The following is a 24545-nucleotide window of genomic DNA, read 5'->3' as shown; positions in this document are numbered from 1 at the left end:
TTAATGTTGTTATATAAGTTGGTAGTCTATTAAACAAAACCAATTTTCTTGAATTCATCATTGTGGTATAAGTAATTGCATTGTGATCTAATAAAGAATATGCTATCGCCTTTACCTTTTCCATTTTACAAACCAAATCATTTGAAATATATACTGTGTACAAAATCTAGAAGAGTAACAACTGCAAAATTTAGAATTTGAATTCAGCAAACTTAACCTCCATTAGATTAAGTAAACCAATAAAATTTACTAAAGCCTTAGCTGATTCTGAAATTCTAGGTTTGTTTACTGCAAACTGCAATAGTATTATTTTCATTAAGTATACAGTTAGTCTCCATAGTCCTGCCACTGTTACCCTTCCCTTCATGTTCAAAGTCAACGTTTCCCAATACTTTCCTTGGAATTTAAATCTAATTCCAGGAATCCAGTACACATTTCCTATGGCAAATATTCTTTTTAATATTCAGTAAAATCTATATCCATCATACTTTTATCAGCACTGTACAAGTCGATAACTCTAGGCATTATAATAGCATTTCTCCAAAAGATTGCTGCTCCAACTCTCTTTCTGTAAAGCTAGAATGTGCTAATACTGTATATTCCTTTGTATTTAATCTACTATTATCATCTTGCAATAAATGGGTTTCTTGGAAAAAAAAAGGCCAGTTATATTTTATGCATTTTAAATACTTAAATTACTTATTTTATTGCCATTGCAGAAGTCATTTACATTTAAATAAATGCATTTTAAAGATATCTTAAATCAGTCATATATTACTTGCTATTCTATGATCTCTGTAAAAACCCATAGCCTTAGGAATAATGGCTATATAAAAACAAAAGGAAATATTATCTGACACTGACAAAAACCCCCCAGCTAATTAATAGTTAATCTACAAGTAAACCAGTTCCCTTTCATTGAACTTATGGCTCCAAGTCAGAACAGAAATTAAATTCGAACTTGTTTAGTTGTTCTTACTTTAAATCTGTAGACCACTACTTATATATATATATATATATATATATATATATATATATATATATAAATATACATATATATATACATACATATATATATATATATATATATATATATATATATATATATGTGTGTGTGTGTGTGTGTATATATATATATATATATATATATATATATATATATATGTATATATATATATATATATATATATATATCTATATATCTATATATATATATATATGTGTGTGTATATATATATATATATATATATATATATATATATATATGTATATATATATACCAACACGAAAATTGTTTGGCACAATAAAGGTTGTCCTCCAATACCACAGTACTATAGAAAGGCGAACTCTTACAAAGTAGAACCAAAGCTCTTTATTTCCACATAAAACACACAGATTGAGCGCGCTTTCGTCTCGTACCGCGAGACTTCATCAGAATACTATGTTACAGTGAGATTACCAGCTTCCATTACTAAGGAAGTCCACGATTCTATATGGGTCCCCTTCACATGGTCGACATTTCAGAATGTCGAAGGCCATATGGCCGAGACCATATGATTGACATTCGAAATGTTGACCATGCGGAACTGGCATCTCCGTACAGTGTGGAATGGAAAGATTTCCATCTTCTGCATTGTAGTGGGATCTCAGAGTTGGTATATTTAAGTTCCAGGGGGTGTGGGGGGTGCAGGGTGGCTTAGCCCCCCTGCTATCAGCGCGAAGGTAAGTTTTTGTTGTGTTTTTTTTTTTTTTTTATTCCATGGTCGACATTTTGAATGTCGATCATATGGTCTCAGCCATATGGTCTTCGACATTTTGAAATGTCGACCATTTATTTATTATTATTATTTATTTATTTATATTTGTTTATCGGGAAATTCTGACTGGGCACAAGTCCTTTTTCAGCGGAGGCCCGGGGAGAAAAGCTCCCCAGAAAGACATGGTAGATGGTAAAACAATAACAGTCAAGGTATGTATACAGTAGAGGTGATCATGACATGGAGAAATACAGGAGCAAATTAGGTACAATTGAGTAGTAAGCTCTAATTACAACATTGATACAGAAGTAAAACACAATGCTACAAATTATCTAAACAGTAACTAGATAATAATAATAATAGACTAAATGAATAACTAAATCCTGGAAGGATTAACAAGCAGTGAGTAATCTTCAGTTCAGATTTATAGTGATAGAAGGGATACTCTGTGAGATTTAAGTGCAGTCTTGAAAAGACTGCAGGAAGGAAGGGTAGTTATGGTAGTGGGAAGGTTGTTCCAAAGCTTGGATATAGTGCAGGAAAATAGTGCTTTACCTGATGAGTTTTTGGCTTTGGTGACCTGGAGTAGATTTTCGTTGCAGGAGCGTAGTGGTCTGGAAGAGTGGTAGGGTTGGAGAATTGTATAGAGAGATGGTATTCAGAGAAGGTGGTTTACTGGTTTATGAGGTGAGTTGAGTTTGGTGTAGGAGTTGTGGGAGTTCAAGCCAGTCAGGGTCTCTAAGGGAGACACAGTGGTGGCTGCGGTAAGAGGCACCAGTGGCAAATTTTGTGATTTTATTGTAGCAGGCTTTGAGTTTGTGTAGGTCTGATGGTCTAAGATTTGTAAGTATAGGTGATGCGTAGAGTAAGGTGGAGATTAGTTGGGAATTGGCGACAGAGATTCTTGCTGGCTTGGTGAGGTACTGCTGGCTTCTATATAAGGCACCCAGTTTTTTGTGAATGTTTTTTATTGTTAGTGATATGTGGGTGTCAAATTTGAGATTATTGTCAATCTGTATGCCAAGTAGTTTTGTGTGAACTGTTGGTGAAATGGAGGTGTTATCCTTGGCTTGAATATTGAAGTGTGGGGTGTTTGTGGTAGATTTAGAGGATTGGAAGATGAGGAATTTGGTTTTATTTGGATTGAGAAGAAGCTGGAAATTATATAGCCAGCTTTCAACTGAAGAGAAAGATTCTTGGGTGATCTGTTGGAGTTTTGTTAGAGTTGGGGCTGAGCAGATGAGGGTGTAATCATCTGCATACTGTATGAGGGAGGCATGTTTGGTGGCAGTGTGCAGATTATTGGTAAAAAGGAGAAAAGTAGGGGGCCAAGGATGGAGCCTTGGAGAACCCCGAGAGTAACAGGGAGACGAGTGGATAGATTATTGCCCCAGGTGACTGATTGCTGGCAGCCTTGTAGATAGCTGTGGAACCAGTTTATGGCTGTTGTGGAGAAAGAGAGGTCAGATAGAGCAGAGAGTGGCGGATTGTGTGACACAATGTCAAAGGCTTTAGATAGATCCAGAAATACAGCAGAGGAGAGGAGGCTATTGTTTTTGTGATGGAGGATAGTGTTGATGAAGGAGAGGAGAGCAGTTGTCGTGCTGTGGCATGGTCTGAAACCATGCTGGGTATTGGAGAAGAGGTTATTGTTAAGGAGGAATTTGGAGACTTGTGAGTTGATGCATTTTTTGAGTATCTTGGAGAGGGGGAGAGGATGGCAATGGGGCGGTAGTTGGAGAGGTCAGTGGAGGGGCCACCTTTGTGGAGGTGAATGATGTGTGATATTTTCCATAGCATGGGTACTTAGGATTCAGATATGGAGCGGTTGAACCATGTGAAGTAGATCCATAGATATATATATATATATATATATATATAAAATTTAATGGGTTAATTATATTAAAAAATAAATTACACTAGTCAATAAAAAAAACTGTTTAATTTTATCTTCCCTATCAAAAAATAGGTTCTCTATTGAAATGTCAGCACTCTTCTCCTTTAAACTTCTTTTTTGCAGGAGTACAAGCCCCTGCAGCCCTCTGATGTGGGGGTCAAGCCCCCTCACCCTCAAAACTTTTATATATATATATATATATATATATATATATATATATATATATATATATATATATATATATAACAGCTATGAAATTGCCATACCTCAGAAAAAAAGAGTATATTCTGGAAAATGTCCATCTTGGACTTAGTATACACAAGTCCATTTTTTGGTCATTCCGTCTCTGTGTTTCAGGACTCATGTTAGCAAGTCCTGACATTTTAAATGATTACCAAAGGATATTAGTTTATATCCAATATTGTTGTTGGACAAGGGATGAGGGTATCCTATCTTTCCTGTGAGGAAACAGATTTTAAACAAGAATTGGAATATTTGAAGGATGCATTTGTAGGTAGGGGTTACACACTTGATGAAGTTAATTGTGCCTTTAGGAAAGTTTGTAGAGACAGAGATAGAGATACATGGGCAAGACTGTATTATTCTGAGCAGTTAGTTGAGTCTAATACCATTTATTCTACAGAACCAACACAACTTCCTTTAGTTGTATCATTTACCCAAGATTTTGGCTTGGTGAGATGTATAGTCTCCAGGAACTGGCCCATGTTATTAGTAGATGGCAGAACATCTGACATAGTAGGTTTGTTCATAAAAATGAAAAGAATTTGAAACAATTTTTATGTTACTCTAGGGTTCAACACCTTCCCTTGGCATTGGTGGGAGGAACACATAAATGCAGATCATGCATGTATCGTGTATATATAGATGAATCCCGATTTTTTAAACACCCAGTTATGGGGAGGTTATGGCAGTTACAATCTATAGCAAACTGTAGCACCACAGATTTGGTTTATGTAGCCCATTGTGTAACGTGTTTCCATTTTTATGTTGGTAAAGCCAACTGAAGATTAAGAGAAAGAGTTAGGGACCATGTATATTGTACTAGGAAGGGTCTGGTATATAATGCCTTGGCCAAGCATACACTTGAATTTGGCAGTCAGCATACACTTTTGTTTCATGTTTTACATGTTATGCTTGATAGAGGGAGACTAGGTTCATTTACTAATGCTACTGAAAACATTGAGTTGCAATGGATATTAAGACTTGGTGCACACAGAGAACTTGGTCTCAATAATTCCGTTCCTATTAAGCCTGTTTTAAAGTTGAAGAGGCTTAAATAACTTGTATTTATTTGAATAATATATGAAGTTGACAGCTTTGTGTTTTTAAAAGTATACTGCCTTTTTAAATTTTTATTTTTGTTTTAATTATTTTTGGAGGGGCATTTATGCTTGATTATTGGTTAATTGATATACTGATTGTATATATATATATATATATATATATATATATATATATATATATATATAAGATATGATTTTGCTAGTTCATTTTATGTCTGATGAAGTGGTGATTCGAACCGTGAAAGCACTTACAACTCTTATAATAAAGGATATGATTTGTTTACATTGTAGTGTTCATCTTCTGCCCTTTGGGACTTTTTATTTTACTTGGATATTGTTGCTTGCTGTTTTGGAGTTTTTGAGTCCACATAAACATATGTTTAATCTTTAGGTTCATTGGTACACATCTAGTTACTAAATATGCAGACAAGGAGACCATCCTATTCTCCCAAAAGCTCCAGAGCACTATCCTTTCATGATACCTATGTAGATTTATATGGTAAGCAAATGAAAGCTGAAGAAAGCAAACCCTGTACCACAGAAAACAACTTGTCAACTACCCACAGTTTCATCCCTCTGGACTAAATGACAGGCTTCAAGCTCTCCCCAGCATTCACATTTTTAGCTCTCTCAAGACCACTCAAGTTGCACGAACAAAGTCATGTGCCATTTACTTTGACACCCAGAGTTATCATTCATTAGTTGTGTGAAATTGAGTTATGTACATAATCATTTAGTGAAGCATATTTCCTTCTCAAACCTTCTTGACTTCTTTTTGTGCCTTTTGTATAAGCAAGGGAAAAAAGCTTATATTTTCGTACAAGCTGTCTGAAACATTTTATTGCAATCACAATATGTTATTATACCAGATCATAAAAGTCACTATAATGCATGAGACACTTCAGTTGCATTGCACTGAGAAAACTAAATGTTTAAGGCATATATGTTCTTTAATTAAAATATATAACAGTTTTATACATCTAAGAAAATAATTTAATTCAAAACGTGTTATTAAAAGAGTCTAAACAGGTACCATAAAATTGTACTACTAGGTTTCTATCTTTGGAACAGGCAAAGATGTGAAAATACTTTTGATTATCCTAAACATTGCTAATGGTCATGTGACACCACTGCACTAGCCCAGTAATCAAGGAACCTTTATCCTCACTACTGGCAACAGCTAGGGGATGTACACACTGGGAGGATGACAAGTACAACACAGTAAAGTGTAATTTCCGTTAAGAGCACACAGAGATCACAGTCAGTCTGGAGTTGGTTTCTCACTCTTTCTCCAGATCCCCAATAAAACTCCTCACTGGCACAGCTATAGGGTTATGATCTCAGCTGAGGGACCTCCAGCAAACTCTCTGTCCAACCAGTGCATTGTGTCCCTGCCCAAGTAGCTGACACACACACACAGTTTGAGATTTGATTGATATACAAACACACACACACACACACACACACACACACACACACACACACACACACACACACACACACATACCTGGGGAATGTTGAAACATGTTTACTTGCTATGCCCCCTTCTACCCAGACTATAAGGTAGTTTGCACTGCCACCAACCCCTACTTATCAGCCACTATAAGGCCCATATAAAGGGTGTCCAATCCTACTGTGTAATGTTACTATTATCCAAATGGCAGTATGACCAAGAGTAAGGCTATTGGAGTGGCCTGTACAGTGTCACTAAATAGATATGCAAGTACTCTAAGAGCTTAAATATGTCTCACAAATATCAGTCACAAAGACAGGTTTAAATATATTTAACAATAAATAATAAAATAACAAGACAATATTCAGTCAATCAATACAGTAACTTTAGAGTTCAAAATCACAGGAAATATTGTAAAACAACATTGCAGGACTGCATAAATAAATACAGAAAACATCTAAGCTAATCTTTACTATATTCTTATATATAGCTAAAAGAGATACTATGCCCTAAATCTTACTTACAGAGCAAGGCAAGTGCAGAAGATGATGAGTGGATGCTCTTGCTAGGTCCAAGAAAAAATACAAAATGGCCAGTCTCTCTCTGAGAGAGTTCTTAAATTAATATCACATTTTACTGCTGGGCCAACTTGGATGACATCACTCTTTGTCACCTGACTTCAGTTCCCATGCTAAACAGAAACTAACAGAATTTAACAGCTCTGTATGAGAAATACATACCTCTCAGATCTTTGCAGCTGCCAGGAAGTCATAAAGCAATAAAACACTTTTTACATTTGAAACCTAGTAATTATTTCTCTTTCAACACAATACAAAAACTTCTAGCTCTAGACATTGTGTCTGCTGCTGAACTAAAACTGAGAGATGAAATCTTGTGTTTATGGCCCAGCTATAAAGTATCTTAACCTCAACTATTCTTAAGTTTTGCAGGTTAATCTTCTATGTTCTAGCAGGGTACACTGTGGATGCATCTTAGCTCAATACATAACATACAGTTCTGTATAAATCAGATCAATATTCACAAATGACATAGAATTATTTACAAAATTCCAGATAGCTGGGCTGGCAATATTTCCCTATATCACAGGTCACATTTTATTATTAGCGGTGGTGGTGCTGCGGTACTGTTGTTGCTTCACAGTTAGACGTTGCCCGTTCGATTCTCAGTTAGAGCGTCTTCTGTTTGGCGATATGCATGAATGGGCATTCCTTCGTTGAAGGTTGTGCATTAGGCCCGGCAAGCCAGCATGTAAAAATCTACTGCCAATCATTAGCGGACCGGAGTTCCGCTGTGGCGACCCCTAACTGGGAAAAGCCGAAAGACACAATCACAGGTCACATTTTACATTTTATAGGACACTGCAGTGAAGTAAAACTGCACCGAGATAACAAAACTTGAAGGATTATACCTGAACTACAAAGCATTACTTTCACTAAAAACAAAAACCTTGAATAAAAGAAAAAAAAAAGAACTAAAAATGTTTAACCACCAACTGCCTCTCAGTGTGGTGGACAAGCCTCCCATGCCTCCAAACATATATATATATATATATATATATATATATATATATACATATATATATATATATATATATCAAACCCATGGTCACACAGGCATAAATGAGGGAGTAGTCTCCAAAAGCAAAAAAAATCATTGCTTGCACATACCTACAAGCTGTACCGGCAATGACTGCCTTTATTAGCCAGTGATCATGGACTTCAACCAAAAAAAAAAGAAAAATGAAACATTATACAAAGAGCAAAACATTACTTAAAACCTAAATATAAAGTACAACTATTCAGCATGCCAGCACTTGACTAATTTTCATTTCAATGAAAATTGCATCCCTTGCATATATTCGATGAAAAGGTTGAATTATCAGCTGCCCGTCACCCTTATATTATATAAGGCATTACGACTTCAACTATATATAACCAATGTATATACTTTTAGTTATATAACCAATGTATATAGTTTTAGTTATATAAACCAGCTGCTTTTACTTATGCTGTAGCTTATCATGGGTCTATGCCAGCTATTTAAAATATATATAAACTTTTATTTGTGCTCATGTTTTATGCTACGATGACTGCAACTTAATAACATAGGTAACTGTAGCTTTTCTTCATGAGCCTCACTATAAAATAGGAATTTTTGCCAGGAAGGACTATCTCATTAAACAAAAATACAAGTAAATGTACCATATGAATCCAAAGTACACTCTCAAACCTTTCACTTGACACTCTTGCATTGAGGTTTTTCCAGTATAATTTCCTTGCCTAGTTGGTTTGAGATGTCACTTTAACCCCTTTCCAGCAGGCTCTTCCAATGCCCAGGACCCTATTTAAACTCTTGTTTGGTATATACTTCTCTGAAGTGAAGGCCAATGTTGGAGGCCTCTGGCTCACCGAGTTTGCTGATGACTGTAAGCTGGGAGTAATCATTGAATTCGCAAATGATGCTGACATCCTGCACAGAGACCTAACAATGACAAATGACTGGTGCCAAAACTATGGTCTGAGACTAAATGTTAAAAAATGTATAATCATACCCGTTGGTGAATCAGAAATCCCTGCATATTATAATATTGATACCATACCACTAAAAGTAGACCCAGTGTTGAGGGACCTACGAACACAGACAGTAATCTAAACTTTGAACATCAGGTAGCTACAGCAGTGAGGAAATCCTTCTGTAAGGCTCAACTTATAAGTGAAGGCATAGCATCAAGATCAAAGGAAGTCATAGTGCCATTGTACTTGGCCCTTGTCAAGCCCATAATTGAGTACAATGCTCCCTTCTGCATGTACTTAACCAAAGATTTACACCAATTAGAGCAGCCCCAGAGGCTCCTCATTAAAAAATATAAAGCGTAAGACACATGTCTTATGCAAACCAACTAAAGGTCCTATCCCTATACTCTGTCTCATATCGTTTACTGAGCGGGGACTTATGCCTAACCTACAAGGCATTCTCTGATCCAGCCCTTATGAAAATATTACATAGTTGCAAGAAAAATTATACAAGGGTAACATGATCCATGGACCTGAACCTTATTTCTGACTCTAAGAGAACTTGCTGGAGAGACAGATTCGTATCCCAAAGGCTGCCTTGTCTATGGAATAAATTTCCCATCTTCATAAAACAAAGCGCGTCCCTCACTCTCTTCAAAAAGAATTTAGATAAATGGATGGGAAATCATAAATTCATTCTTGGGGTACAGCCCATGCCCCTTATGGACAGAGGCAGTGTGTAAAATGACTCAGGGCTCCAACACCCAAAGACCCACTACCCTGATACTACCCCATCCCATATCTGGGGAATTAAGATATAATACTGTCATATCTTGGGTATTACTGGCTAGGCTTGTAAAGGCTTTTGTACCAGTAGCCTAGTAATCACCCATTAACCTACGAAACTCAGGTCACCTGTGGTATATGTATGGGCAAAATAATAGAGTTGACAGAATTTGAAAAATTTCCTATGAGGTAAAAAGATGGGGTTGTACCAATAAGTGTCCTTTAGACATCAACTTTTACAGCCTCATTGAAACAGATTGGGAAAGTCTGTCACACTGAAGTGTTAACTTTGCTCATTCTGATTTTAAGGTAAACTTTCTTAGACTGGATAGCTCCAGAATAGGCCTCCAGATCTCATGGAATGTCTTCTGGGATGAAAAAAAGGGCTTTGACTACAGAAGAGGCTGTCTTAAGAAATAAAAGGTACAATGGATGTGCTGGAGTATCTTTAATAGTTAAAGTAATTATAATTTTATAATGTGATTGTATGGAAGAGACAATATGATTCAAAGGTGGTTTCTCTACAAGGTGATAGGAGGCAGGTTTGAGACATAGCTAAGGAGAATGTCAAACTGGAGCTCTAAGTAGAAGTGAGGAGGGGTTGGAAAATATATGCAATGGCAACTGGTACCTCTGTAGATGAAGGACTGAGCTGGCCAGGGATAGGACAGTGAAATAGTAATTTGCATGGAGGGATGAGCAATGCTTGTGGCTTTTGGCTTTTCCCGGTTAGGGGTCGCCACAGCGGAACTCCAGTCCGCTAATGATTGGCAGTGGATTTTTACGTACCGGGTTACCAGCCCTGATGCACAACCTTCAACAAAGGCACGCCCCATTCACGTATGCCTCCACACAGAAGATGCTCTAGCTGAGAATTGAACAGGACAACGTCTTGCTATGAGGCAACAACGCTACCGCAGCACCAACACTGCAGCCTGCATGGAGGGATGACCAATAGTTTCCTTAATTTCTGTCCAAAAACTTGGGATGGCTAAAGGACTTATGTTGGTGAACAGTGAAAAAGAGCAGGTAAAACAATTTCTTTATACCTTTTTCAACTGTCAAACCTTACACAAGGTATGGATTTTGAGACCATAAAAAACTGAAACAACTAGACCCATTAATCCTTTTAGTGGCAAAAGCAAAAATGAAGTCCTGAATTATTTGTTATAAAAATTGTGGAAGAGATCAAGACAGTGACCATGTCAATGCAGGAATACAGTAGAGTCCAGTCAGTACAAGTAAAGGAGTAATATAAGAGATATTTTGTTATTGAAAAGATCAGACGTTCTTGCGATGAGTAATGTAGGAGGTTTCATTGTTTTAAAAATAAAGTAGGAGATGATGGGTACTGGTAATAATGGTATTATGGAGAACATCATCAGGGTGATTGCAACAATCCATTTAAGGAAAAAGCAGCAACTTCAGTTATTGTTATTGTTCTGAGGGCCAAAGGTAGACACTAACTGTGGGAGTCAAGCTGAAAGTGTAGCTAATCTGAATATGTTTCATCTTCTGCAACATAAGAATATTTCCTCGATTTGCTACACTTGTAGTCACTTTATACAGTGATCACTACTGTTTTTGAGTATTTTTAAGCATTTATTTAATTTTGTGGCATAAACAGTAATTTAATTGTTGACTTTTCTAGTTCTGTTTGCCTCTATATCACCTTGCAAAAGGACAAATTAGCTAGGGACTTAGTTATTTGGTACTTGTTTGTTTAATTTGCATTTGATAGCTACTTTTGCTGTGCTTTTACATTAAGAAATTCCATGATCAACCATCTTGTGGCAGAAGGTGTTTAACTAGTCTCTCTGAGTTGGGAAGCACTCCAGGGAGCTCAAAGTATGGTTGCTTATTGGCTAGAGGGTATAGGAATCAATTTTCAAGCTTTTTTTCTCTGTTATAAATCAGGCAAGTTTGCACAGACTTGCCCACTGAGCAGCAGTGATTAGCAGTGACCTGCATAGTAGAAAATGCCTAGATGGTACAATTTACCTACAAAGTTAGGATCAGGTCCAAAACCTGTTAAACAGTGTGACATTGTGAGGAATTAAGCTTACAGCAGGTAGCTTGTACACGAATAGCACTACCATATCCTAGCACTATATAACATCTTGCCATTAACCCCAGAAACCACCCTAGGAAACCTTTGTTAAAACCCAGTCCTTAATCATAAACAACCCAGCCAATTACAGGACTGGACAACTTGGATATGCAACTTCCAAATGTATCTTTGGCCTGCTTGGTAGATTTCCTAAGGCAATGTAGCAATTGTCTCATATTCTTAGGCAACCACTTAATCATTAAAGAACATAAAACAGTATATGAGAGATGTAAATACACAACTTTCTTGGAGGCAAAAAGCTTGCATACAAATGAGGTTGTCAGGAATACCCACACCACATCCCTCACACACACTGCTCACCACACACACATACTGTCTTATGCTGAGAAGCTTAAAAGGAGCTTCCCAAATCTCAAAAACCTCCAAATCCACCTAACAGCAACACTGCGCCTCTGCAATCACTAAAATACACACCAAAAGCAACACCAAACAACTCACATAAGCCTTCAATTAGTGATCCCCCAACAGCAAAGCCTACAAGACAAGCATATACTTCACTTAATACACTTGCCAGTGGGGTCTCCATTGTGTGACACAAAGATGGGTCTATGGTTAATCATTAAATGGACTAAACATTGAATGGCAAAACATCGAAAGCACATAATTGAACATCCATTTATTGAACCTGCACTTCATTGAACCTGTGAAATGGGGAAAATAACTAGTTGGCCAACACTTCCCCCACACCCCCTAAACTTGGAGGGCTTTGCCTACCGCACCCTCCCTAACAGTTTCAATGAACAGACATTTAATGATGTGCTTTTGATGTTTTGCCATTCATTGTTTAGTCCGTTCGATGATTAACCATAGATCCCACAGAGATAGGATCACATGTATCTAGAATAGTAAGAAAAAAATCATTCTATGTTGCCCACATTATAGGTTAGAGTATGGCATCCAGGTCCAAGGAAGTTGTGGTACATCTCAACTCGGTCCTTATAAGACCTGTCATTGAATACAATTCCCCCTTTGGCATGTATCTAACTAGACACTTGCAACAGTTGGAATTCCCACAAATGTTTCTCACCAGGAAAATTCAGGGCATGAATACACTCTCTTATGCTAATCACCTAAAGGCTCTGCCTATATATTCAGTCTCCTACAGGCTGCTGAGAGGGGATCTTTGCGTGGCTTACAGAGCTTCCTCAGACCCAGTCCTGATGAATTTGTTGCACATGCGCAAAACAAACAGCACCAGAAACACTAGATACAGGGATCTGAACTTCACTTGTGAGATAAACAGAATATGCTGGAGAGACAGACATTTGTCCCAAATGATCCCCACACTATGGAAGAGGCTTCTTATCCATGTAAAACAGAGTTCATCCCCTGACCCTATTCAAAGGAAACCTTGACAACTGGATGGGAAATCATAAATTTACCCTCCGGTCTGGCCCACATGTCTGTTATAGACAGAGGCTGACAATAAGAAAAGTATTATACTATCACACCCACCTACAAATCTTTAGTTACCTCTAACATGTCCAACCCCATGTATTGACGCCCATGATAGTCGGGGCCCAAAAGGTTTGGAATATGTGGCTAGGCTTGTAAGGGCTGTAGTGGTTGTTAGGATCTGAATTGCCTAGACATAATAAGGCCTTATTAAGTTTAATTCTGTTGGCTGCCAAAAAAAATTAACAGAAAATGGAAATCAAAACCTAAACTAACTGTATTTGAAGTACTGAATGCTGGAAAATAAATAATAGAATTGGAAATTAGATATTTAGAAAATGGAAGGATCAAATTACATAGAAATAAATGGGATAGGTGGGTTTCAGTACATGCAAAATAATGTTCAGGAGGAGTGAGGTTTTAGAGGACACATGATTTAAACAATTTATGTAATGTTGGGGACTAAATGAGAGTTAAAGAAAGGTAACATATATGCAATGCATAATGTATGTAAATAAAAAAAAATGTTAATATGATTTGATTTCTTTTCTATTAATTTATGTGTGCCCATGTCTTAAGTGATAATTAAATAAAGGTGTTTAAGAAAAGATGAATTTTTCTTCTCTATGGCTTTATGTCTTCTAAAATGGATGACAGAAGATGTTTTGGGGAGGGTGGGGATAGTCTTCCACTTACAATTAGAACAGTCACCCTGAAAAAATATTAACTAATAGACCATCTCCAAAGTGCTGAGATATTGTTCTTCATTATGCTTAAGTCAGTTTGGGTTCAGTTAGTCACTTGGGTGCTAGAGAAGCCAACTGGAGATGTAAAGGACTCCGTGGCCAACCATGGATTGTTTGTTTGGGTGAGTATGTTGGTGGAGTGCTAACTGGAAGATGGCACAAAATTATACACTTTCTCTGGTGCCTCTGGACAGTGTTCACTCACCAAGGAGGACACATGCACTCCAGCCTGATCAGCAGGTATATGTAAGCTGTGCTGGGTAAAGCACAGCATACATAGCACTGTACCTTCTGTCTTACAGAGGGATGTTAGGAGCATCTGAACCCAGATTATCGTGGATTGTCAATATACCAACAAGGGATGCAACCATACAGGATATGGTTCTCATTAATATGGGAGAGTGCTGCACACCCCCTAGTGTAATGTCTTCTCTGGTAAGGCAGACCACAAAATGGACTCCTTTGAAGTAAAAATAAAATCTGGAACCCAACTTACCCTGGAATATTCAAAAACTGCTCTAAGGCTAACTTCCTACTATGAAGTGATAACGTGGCAACATTTCAGGTGTCCATAAACCCTGAGAATACTGCTGGCTATGCATAACTCTTCACAGAAACACAATGTAAACATCTTAACAGCTGTATAGAGGCAGCTGTACCCATCAGGAAGAAGTAGAGAACTAACTAAAAAACAAGCCACCCTGGTGGAATCACAACATCAATGGGCTGTATAACAGAAGGAAGAAAATCATGGCAAAAATTAGGAAAGGCAGTACCCAGCAGGGTAAAAGAACTCTCATCAAACTAAACAAACAACTCAGAGGACAAATAAAATATACCAAAGCCAAATCTGAGGTAAATTTGGCCTCCAAGGCCAAGAACAACCACAAGGCATTTTTTATGTCCACAACCTCAAAGGCTATACACAATTCTGTGTAGAGCTCATTGTAAATGGAGCTACCTATATTGAGACAGAAGATATAGCAAGCCTACTGGCCAACAAACATCAGCTCTGACTTTACCCCTCTCTCCCCATCAACCTTCCCTCAGGAAATACCATTAAATATAACTCCCACCTGCTATCACTATGGAACAGGTCCCAGGTCCTTAATGCCCTCTCTAAGGCCCAGAAAACTGCATCAATGGGCCCAAACAATATCCCAGGATGAAACATGATCTATCAGGTCCTCCATTATTGCTATTTAACTGTAGCCTCCAAACAGGCTTCATATCTCATGAATGGAGAACAGCAACAGTCATCCCTCTGCACAAAGATGGGCCATCTACAGACCCTGGAAACTACAGACCCATAAGTCTCACTTGTCTCATATGCAATGCCACGGAAAGAATTATCATGGAAATGGTCAGTAATGACATAGGAAACCTCCAGACACTGGACACAGCCCAGTTTGGTTTCATCAAGTGTAGGCCATGCCTACTCAACATGATGGACTTCTTTGAGAAGGCCACCAAAGCAATGGATGAGGGAAAAATGGTTCACACTGCCTACCTTGACCTGGCCAAGCATTGTTGACACATCTAAGAGGTTATCTATAAACCCTTATGTCACCTGGTGGATAGGCAGCTGGCTCACAGGCAGGACCCAGGAAGTTAAAACCGGGGAGTCCACCTCTACAAAGAGGCCAGTCACAAGTGGAGTCCTCAGGAATTGGCTGTGAGACAGCTCCTTTTTGGCATTTACTTCTCTGAAGTCAAGACCAATGTCAATGGCCTCTATCTGACAAAATGTTCAGATGATTACAAATTAGGAGCTGTCATTGAATCACCCACTGATACAAAATGTTCTCCAGGAAGGGCTGACACCAGACAAACAACTTGTGCTGGAGATATGGACTAAAACTAAATGCCAAGAAATGCATAATAGTATCCTTCAAGAAGTCATCCACCCCTAGCAACTATCATATTGATAACACATCCCTATGAGGTGATCCTGTAGTCAGGGACATGGGGACACATACAGACAGTAATCTAGCCTTTAACCATCATGTGTCTACAATGAGGAAAATATTTTATGTTGTGCAACTTATAAACAAAGCTATGGCATCTAGGTCCAAGGAATTACTATTTGGCATTCATCAGACCTATCATTGAGTACAATGCCCCCTTTTGTATGTAACTAACCAGACATATCCAACAATTGGAAAGTCCACAGAGGTTCCTCATTAAAAGAATACAGGACATAAGTAATGTGTCCTCTTCAGACCACCTCAGGGCCCTATCCCTGTATTGTGTCTCCTACAGGCTGTTGAAGGGTGATCAATGCCTGTCATACAAGGCATTGTCAGACCCCACTCTGATGGACCTCCTGGATATCCACAAAACTAACAGCACCAGAAGTCCCATTGCCTGTGATATAAAAAGGACCTGCTGGAGAGATAGGTATGTATCCCAGAGACTACCCCTTTTCTGGAAAAGGCTCCCCTTCCATGTGAGGCAGAGTTCCTCCCTAACCCAGTTCAAGTGTAACTTGGACAATTGGATGGGGAACTGGAAATTCATCCCTGGTTTGGCACTTACGTCTCTAATGGACACAGGCAACCTGTAAATATTTCATCTTTCAGGTCCCTGCTTGTTAAGGTTTCACTTCCCAAGCCCCTGTTTAGTCTTATCAAGGGTACCAGAACTTGTCAGAGATTTGGGATGTGTGGCCAGGCTTGGGAAGGCCTTTGTGGTTGTTAGCCTACTAAATGCCTATGAACCTAAAACAAGTCTCCGACATTCTAAGAACTGTATTGAAGAAACAAAACCTCTATACCACAAACAGGTTCCAACCAAAACAGTCAGCTGGCCAAATTTCGACAATAAACTGCACTGATGTGTTAAAACAACTTTATTCCACAACAAGTAACGACATTCCACTGGATAATGGATGTGATTATAGCTTATACCTCCCTCTCTTGGTATTTCAGGATGCCAGAAGTTGGCAGAGGAAACAGGCTATAAGAGGACAGAGGCCTCATGACTGTTGGGGTGGGGTACTAGCTAGATGGGGCAAAAATTACAAATTGGTAAAAAGAAGAATCTGTTCAGAACACTGAAACTACATTTCTTTTTCAGGTGACCCAGGACTCCCTGTATGGAAAGCTCTGCCCTTCACTACCTGTTAATTATTATTCCAACTATCAGGTTCCTGCACCTTAGGGTTATAGTGATGCATCCTTTGAAAATGTTTGTATACTACAGGCATTCTTCCTTCCATAATATTATTTTAAGTTACTGCAGTATTATTTTAAGTTACTGCAGTACATTTTAGACTTTTGTTAGTGGTTTGTGAAAATTGTACTTAAATCTATACAAACCCTGTTTATCCAGGTATGAAATAAAAATCTGCAGTGATTCCTTAACCATACTTAGAGTTTATCTAACATCTCTATATTAGCTGCTGCCATTAACAGTTTTAAAATCATTAGCTGCCACAGTCAAAGGGTATTTAAAACAGGATATTAAAATACTTTGCTGATGCCTACTGAGAGGATATGCCACAACATACTTTGTGATTATACATATTTCCTGATATCACCTTTTTTCTTTCCCGTTACTGAAAGAATAACATAACTAAACTGCTTTTAATGACAGTTTTGGATGCTGTTACTTCCTTTCCTGTGATGTGTGTGGAGGCATACATTATCCTTTACTAGAGCGGTTCTCTTTCATTTGCCACTGTGACCTTCATAGTTTACTTATATTCCAGTGTTATACTATTCCCAGAGACAATCTCATAGCAGTTTTTTGACAATCCAACTCTGAATCTTAATCTGATCATCAACAATCCAGACAGTGAGATTACAGTTGACTGAGGTTGCTGTTATAATAAAATGATGGTACAAAATATTGTGAACATACCTTCATATGACAAGAGTTGCAGACAGATCTAGAATGAGACAGAAGATTAAAAGAGGACATATGTTCAAACACGATGACAGTATGTAAAAGTACATTAAATAAAACACAATTCAGCATTAGTAATTATGTGAACATAACAATAACTCACTAATGTACCAGGTCCTTAGACAAGTTGTGTGTATTAACATATTTTAATACTTAACAAATATCCTTCGAGTGGCAGAATCATAAATGGTTGTTCAAAAGGCCTTTAATTTCCAAGTTTTGTTCTAGACACTAGAGGCAATGTTCTGTTATTGTGGGTATTTGTGTGCTGGGTGATTGTGGAGATTTGTTAACCTTGTTTGCATCTACATGTAAGAAACTGCTTACCATTGCAATGTATATCCAATAGGCAGTACCATGCGAAACATAAAATGAATTGATCCAAATGTATTGCTAACACATTTGTGGCTTAAACACACCAAACTATACTTTATTTTAGACATTATAAAAAGCAGGGCAGTCACCTACTTATTGGCACTTGTTGTGATGCAATCTAACAATAAATATCACATTTTGAGCAAGAAAACTCAAGAACTTCATTGTGTAAACATACATCCCAGATGGTGCTATAAGTAAGCAAGGAAATACCTTTTTCTTCAGAAAACAATCAAAACATAGGCCTACACCTGTATTACAAGTACTGTCATACAATATAAAGTATAAAGAATTAATAAAGAACATGTATCTGATTGTTAGTCTAACTGCTAAATGCACAAGGCAAGTCTATGACCACAGCAGGTCTACTTGTTCTCCCTGTCTCTGCATGGGTTTCTCTGAGTGCTTCAGTTCTCCTCGTGCTAAAAAGTTATTCTGTTAATGAACTGGTCGCTGAATTGCCCATAAATATGAGTGCAGTGTGTCAGCAGGAATGAATGAGCATCCTACAATGGACTGACATCCCATACAGCATTAGTTCTCTGTCTTATGTCCATTAAATGCCAGGATAGGCTAAAGCTGCCCCACGACCCTGAATTTGCTAATGTGGGTATTAGAGAATGATTAACCTTGCATGGAACTAGTATCTGTCTACAGGGTAGACCCATGGTGAATTACAGTAAATATGGGGTGTCATTTGCAAGATAACTAGCAGTTTAATGCATGGGTACTTACATGATCATTCGGCATGACAGCCATAGTCACCACTCCAAAATATGGTTCACTTGTTCATATTTAGAAGACAGTCATCCGTACAAGATTTTTATCAGCAGACTACTAAAAGATTTGCATTGCCAAAATACACAGCATATAGTATTATTAATGAATAACACTGCATGAGATGTGTTGACAGTCACATGCATCACCACAGTCATAAATAGCAAGAAAAAGTATGAGAGAATATGAGCCATGGAAGTACTGAAAACAGATGTGGGTGGATGTAGTGACATACAGTACAGCTGTGGGTAGCAGTAGGTTTGCATGTATACCAGACCTACCTGCAAACTGGAGCGCCATCCTCCATAACATCAGGACTAAGTATAAGAGGTATTAGGTCTACTCAGTAAGTAGAAACTTCCCAGGCTGCCAAGTACCCTCCCCTTTCCCATTAATGCCCTGAGGTACCAAGCTTTCCAGCTTTTCATTGCTGTACTGGGACAATAGACACAGCCTGTCTTTTGAGAATCTTAAGTGTTTCACACTGTAATATGAAATAAAAACTTTTCTAGATTACTTTTTTGCTTTTCTTTCACATTCTACTTTATTTGGTAAGACTTGACTAGAATGTTCTATATTTTTCCCTGTCAAAACTTTTTTTTCTTGTATTTGGACCTAGGACCTCCTTTCAGTCTAGTAATATAGAACATTCCTTCCAGAAACATGCCTGAGGAGCATGATTCCTACCCATGTTAGGCATTCCCAATGTTTGTATCACCTTGGAGAGTAGCATATGACATGAGGTGACTGTCCAATCTGCCAAGTGTTACCAAATCATACTTTATCCCATTTTCGCACAGGGTCGGGGGATCAAGTCTAACTGTTGCCATCTCTCCTGACTCAAAGCCATACTCCTACCTTCTTCCACACTCATGCATGACTGTTGCAGATCTACAGATATTCTTTCACACAATCCATCTACCTCTTTGCTGGACGTTCTCATTTCCTCGTACCCTCTTCCTGTCTGTCCTAAATCTTCTTCACCAGATTGTCTTCTGCTTTTCTGCATGTGTCCAAACCACCATAATCTGTTCTCTTTAATCTTTTCTGCAATTGGAGCTACTTTGGTTTCTGCTCTTATGTCCTCATTTCTTCATCTGTCCCACAGAATGCATGCTATCACCCTTCTCAGGCACTTCATTTCCATCACCTACAGCTTCTTCATCTACTTTGCCTTTACTGCCCAGGTTTCTGTACCATACAGTAGTACTGGTCGCACCACTGTCTTGTACACGTTACTTTTCAGCTTCTTTGGCATTCTTCTGTCGTAGACTACACCTGACACTCTATGCCAGTTGGCTGTGGCCCCTCTGATTCTAGCTTTGACTTCTTCATTCAGACTTCCCTTCTCCTCCACCACCACTCTCAGATACTTGAAGCTGTTTACCTGTTCCACTATCTTCCCTTCTATCTCAATTCTCAGCTTCTTCTGAGTTCCCCAGTTTGCTGCCATTGCCACTGTCTTATCTGTGCTTAGTTTCATCCCATATGCCTTCAGTTTTGCATTCAATTGCTCTATAATTTACTAGAGTTGTTGCTCAAAGTCTGCCTGTAATGCCACATTATCTGCATACAGCAACTTTGTTGATCTGTCCCCTCCAGCCTGTTTGCTAATGTTGTCCATCACAAGTATGAACAGCAGTGAGCTCAGAGCTGAACCCTGGTGTGCACCCACTCCCATTGGGAACCCCTCTGTGAGGCCAAACACTGTTCATACTTGAGTCATTCGGTCCTTGTACATAGCCTGCACTAATTCTACCAATGTTTCTGGGACTTCAGTCGACCGCATTATTGTCCAGATCAGCTTTCTTGGGACCTTGTGATATGCTTTCGCCAAGTTTAGGAATGCCCAGTTGGACTCTTTCCTCATCGCTAGCTTATTCTCAGCTATCTGTCTCACTGCAAACATCATGTCAGTTGTGCTTTATCCTGATCTGAATCTGAACTGCTCATCTCCCATCTTATATTCTACTACTCTACGTATCTATTTATAAATCACCCTCTCTAGAACTTTCATGCAATGCCAAGTGTTAACAAAGTCCATCTAGAAAAATAGAAGGGATAATTTGAAGTTCTATTTAAAAACAAAACAACTTTTCACTGAAAGACATTCCTAAGGCTTCTTTTTTGTTTAATCCAAGCAACAAGCATCTCATCCAGTATTCAGGTCAGTTAAATAGCTCAGATAGCCAGACGTCTACTACTATTACTAAAACATAGATGAATTGGTGCTATAGATCACTGTCAAATTATCAGACATTTAGCTGGAGCTGTACAGTTAACGCCTTTACTTGAATTAGCCAAATTATCTACAGCATATGATTATGTTCAGAGAGGGCTGCTTCCCTTTCTCCAAGCAGCTTGAGATCCTAATGCCAACTACTGCCCCCTCCCCTGCTATATGGAGATAGAAAGACATTGGTGATTTTTTTTTTGTCTTACTCTAGAATACCTTGAATTTCCTTTTCAGCACCATGCTTTCTGTGCTGGTCCTAAGAATGCTGGCCTCATCCTTTATGTCACAGTTCCTGCTTTCAGTGCTGGTCCTGAGATGGCTGGCCTGATCCTTGATGTCACAGTTCCTGCTTTCAGTGCTGGTCTTGAGAAGGCTGGCCTCATTCTTGATGTCACAGTTCCTGCTTTCAGTGCTGGTCCTGAGAATGCTGGCTAGATCCTTGATGTCACAGTTCCTGCTTTCAGTGTTGGTCCTGAGAAGGCTGGCCTGATCCTTGATGTCACAGTTCCCTGCTTTCAGTGCTTGTCCTGAGAAGGCTGGCCTCATCCTTGATGTCACAGTTCCTGATTTCAGTGCTGGTTGTGAGAATGCTGGCCTCATCCTTGATGTCACAGTTCCTGCTTTCAGTGCTGGTCCTGAGAAGGCTGGCCTCATCCTTGATGCCACAGTTCCTGCCTTCAGCGCTGGTCCTGAGAAGGCTGGCCTCATCTTTGATCTCACAGTTCCTGCTTTCAGTGCTGGTCCTGAGAATGCTGGCCTCATCCTTGACGTCACAGTTCCTGACACTATATCCTAGGATACCTTGGATTTCTTTTTTCACAGTTTATATGCCACTCCTGAAGATGCAGGCCTCAATTTCAATGGCATAGGTCATCATTTCGTGACCTGTGTCAATGCTGATCTCTAATGTGTTGGTATCAATATCATACGAGTCAACAGTAATGCTTTCAGCATATGCTATTACATTGGTTGGATTACTCTGACACTGACTTTGCCAATGCTGTAGCTCTCAATCCCAGTGGTGTTTTTTGTGCCAGTATGATTGCTGGCCCTCTTGGTGTTTATGTTGATCCTGACCTGTCTAAACTCAGGGTTTTCAACATTAGGTCTCTCTGTTCTTGACACTGATGTGGAGCCAGTAAGCTTCTTTGTTGTGGTTCTCACTGACAATGCATATGCCATCCTTAACACCTGCATCTAATTCTTGGTTGGTGCAGCCTATTTTTGAGCTGTTAGCCCTACAACCTGTTCTACAACAACAGTTAGAGAAGTCACAGTCCTTCTGATATCCTTTCAATGATACCTGCACCAAAAAGGGTCTCTTCCTCCTCTTCTTCAGAATTCTCTCCAGTTAAGAAGCTCTTTGGGAGAGAAAGTACTCTGGGTCCCCCCCTCAAGACTCTCATAGCAGATGAGGACGAGGATGCTGATTTCCCCATATGCCTCTGGATGACCTCATGTCTGGGAAGTGCACTGATCAGTATCATCCTTGCTCCAGCAATCCTTATCGGTGGTACTTGTACCCCCCATTGGTGGACATCTTGAAGAATCCTACAAAGGGAGCTTAACAAAATGATGATGCAATAGCCTGTAAGAAGGCCTGTTGTATCACTCAACCCCCAAGAGTGTGGGGATTATGGTCCCTTTGAAGGCCAATCACAACCTTCAGCCCTCAAGAAAGTAGAGAGTTTGGTTATAAATACCCTGTCCTAACATTTTTATTTCAACAGTATCCTTAAAAAGAATCCAGCTCCCCACACCATAGCTGTTCATTCTCAATCAAGGTATGTATAGCAAAGAATACTCCAAGGAAGTGGGTATATTTGACCACCCCATATATTCTGTTGACATCAAATGACTTACATTGTGGATTTTGAATGTGGTACATCTCATAAAATGCCTCACACTATTGAGCATTTGCTAGATGCGCCTATAAAACACAGTCTTCGCCTAGTCCCCAACTGCATCCACCAAAGCTAACCTTACAATGCTCATTTTTGTACCACTGGAGATGGTTTAGCCAGAGCCATAGAATCTGTCACTGCTGTGTGCTATCACACATGGGATTTTGCTGGGAGCACACAAGTAACATTAGAACCCCCTTTTCAGTGTTCTGTATTCTTGGGTATGAAATAGAGGCACACCTAGAAAATATAAAGAAGTAGGACAAGACCCTCACTGCTGTGGGCATAACGTTGCAGACACATCAATTCTTCTTTTCAAAGACCCTGTGGGAATTAGTGTTACATGTGGCTCAAGTAGTGTACAATTAATAGTAGACCGAAAAAAAACCCAGTAACTATGGCAGCTTCCAGAATGATTACTGAACAAATAGCAAGGATTTTGCAATCATTGGAGAACCATGGCCCACTCTTGGGTGGACAACAAGAGTCCTGATGCCTTGCCCAAATGCCTCATTGTAGAGTCAGTTTGAAGAAGTTTGTCCATCCTCCTGTTTGTATGGGAATTCATCATCTTAACCAGGTCCCTGACAATCAAAGGTTACTTGGCTCCTTTCGAAACTTGACCTATTCCACCATTTCATCCCTTACCTGATATCTCACTGCATCAAACTCTCCACAAGAAGGGAGGCCCTTAGTCTCCTTGAAAAAAAACATTCAAGAGATTTCATCAGAGCAGAAGAGATTCAGATTTTATTCCAGATTCTTATAAAGCCCCACCCCCCAAAATAATCATAAAAATGCAAATGCAGGACCACAGACCAATACTAGAGCTAAGCAGCAATCCTCAGACCATTATTAGATTTAAGCATCCTAAACACTTTTATCCCCAAATAAATCTTTCATAATTGTCATAGGACAGTGAGCCCCTCATTTCATAGGTTCATTGGTTATAGGTGTGTACTAAGTTAATGGCCCAGGTGCCTTTACAAGCCTAGTGCATAGAAGTGCCCGGGCATCGTGCCGCCCAACATTAGTTCCCAGTGCCTCTATCAAGTAGAGCCACTGGAGTGATCCCCAGGGTGAACTTTCTATTACCCATCCTCTCATCAAGATTTCTCTTGAAGAGGGACAGCGAGGTGCTCTTTATGGGAAGTCTATTCCAGAGCATGGGCAGTCTCTAGGTGAGGAACCTGTCACTCCAGCATGTTCTGTTGATTGTGGTAATGAGGTTGAGGTCTCTGAAGCATGTGGTACAGAGGGATTGGGATTTCTTTAGATGTAGCATTTCTAACAGACCTGGGTCAGACATGGCTTTGTAAGTCAAGCAATGATCACCTCTAA

General features: G+C 39.0%; 1 protein-coding gene across 2 annotated transcripts in view; it reads right to left on the bottom strand.

The window, feature by feature from the left end:
* Positions 1-24545, bottom strand: part of SPIRE2 (spire type actin nucleation factor 2) — a 1014080-nt gene that overhangs the window by 64105 nt on the left and 925430 nt on the right. For both annotated transcript variants that reach the window (XM_044081853.1, XM_044081854.1), the window contains one exon: positions 17868-17895. In XM_044081853.1, the coding sequence (XP_043937788.1) occupies positions 17868-17895 (28 nt within the window). The remainder of the gene's footprint in view (positions 1-17867; positions 17896-24545) is intronic.

The sequence above is a fragment of the Protopterus annectens genome, chromosome 8.part1 (assembly GCF_019279795.1).
Source record: "Protopterus annectens isolate FY-2018-M chromosome 8.part1, PAN1.0, whole genome shotgun sequence".
NCBI classification, from domain to species: Eukaryota; Metazoa; Chordata; order Ceratodontiformes; family Protopteridae; genus Protopterus; species Protopterus annectens.
The sequence above is the reverse complement of the archived record's forward strand: the minus strand, read 5'-3'. Positions and strand labels throughout refer to the sequence as shown.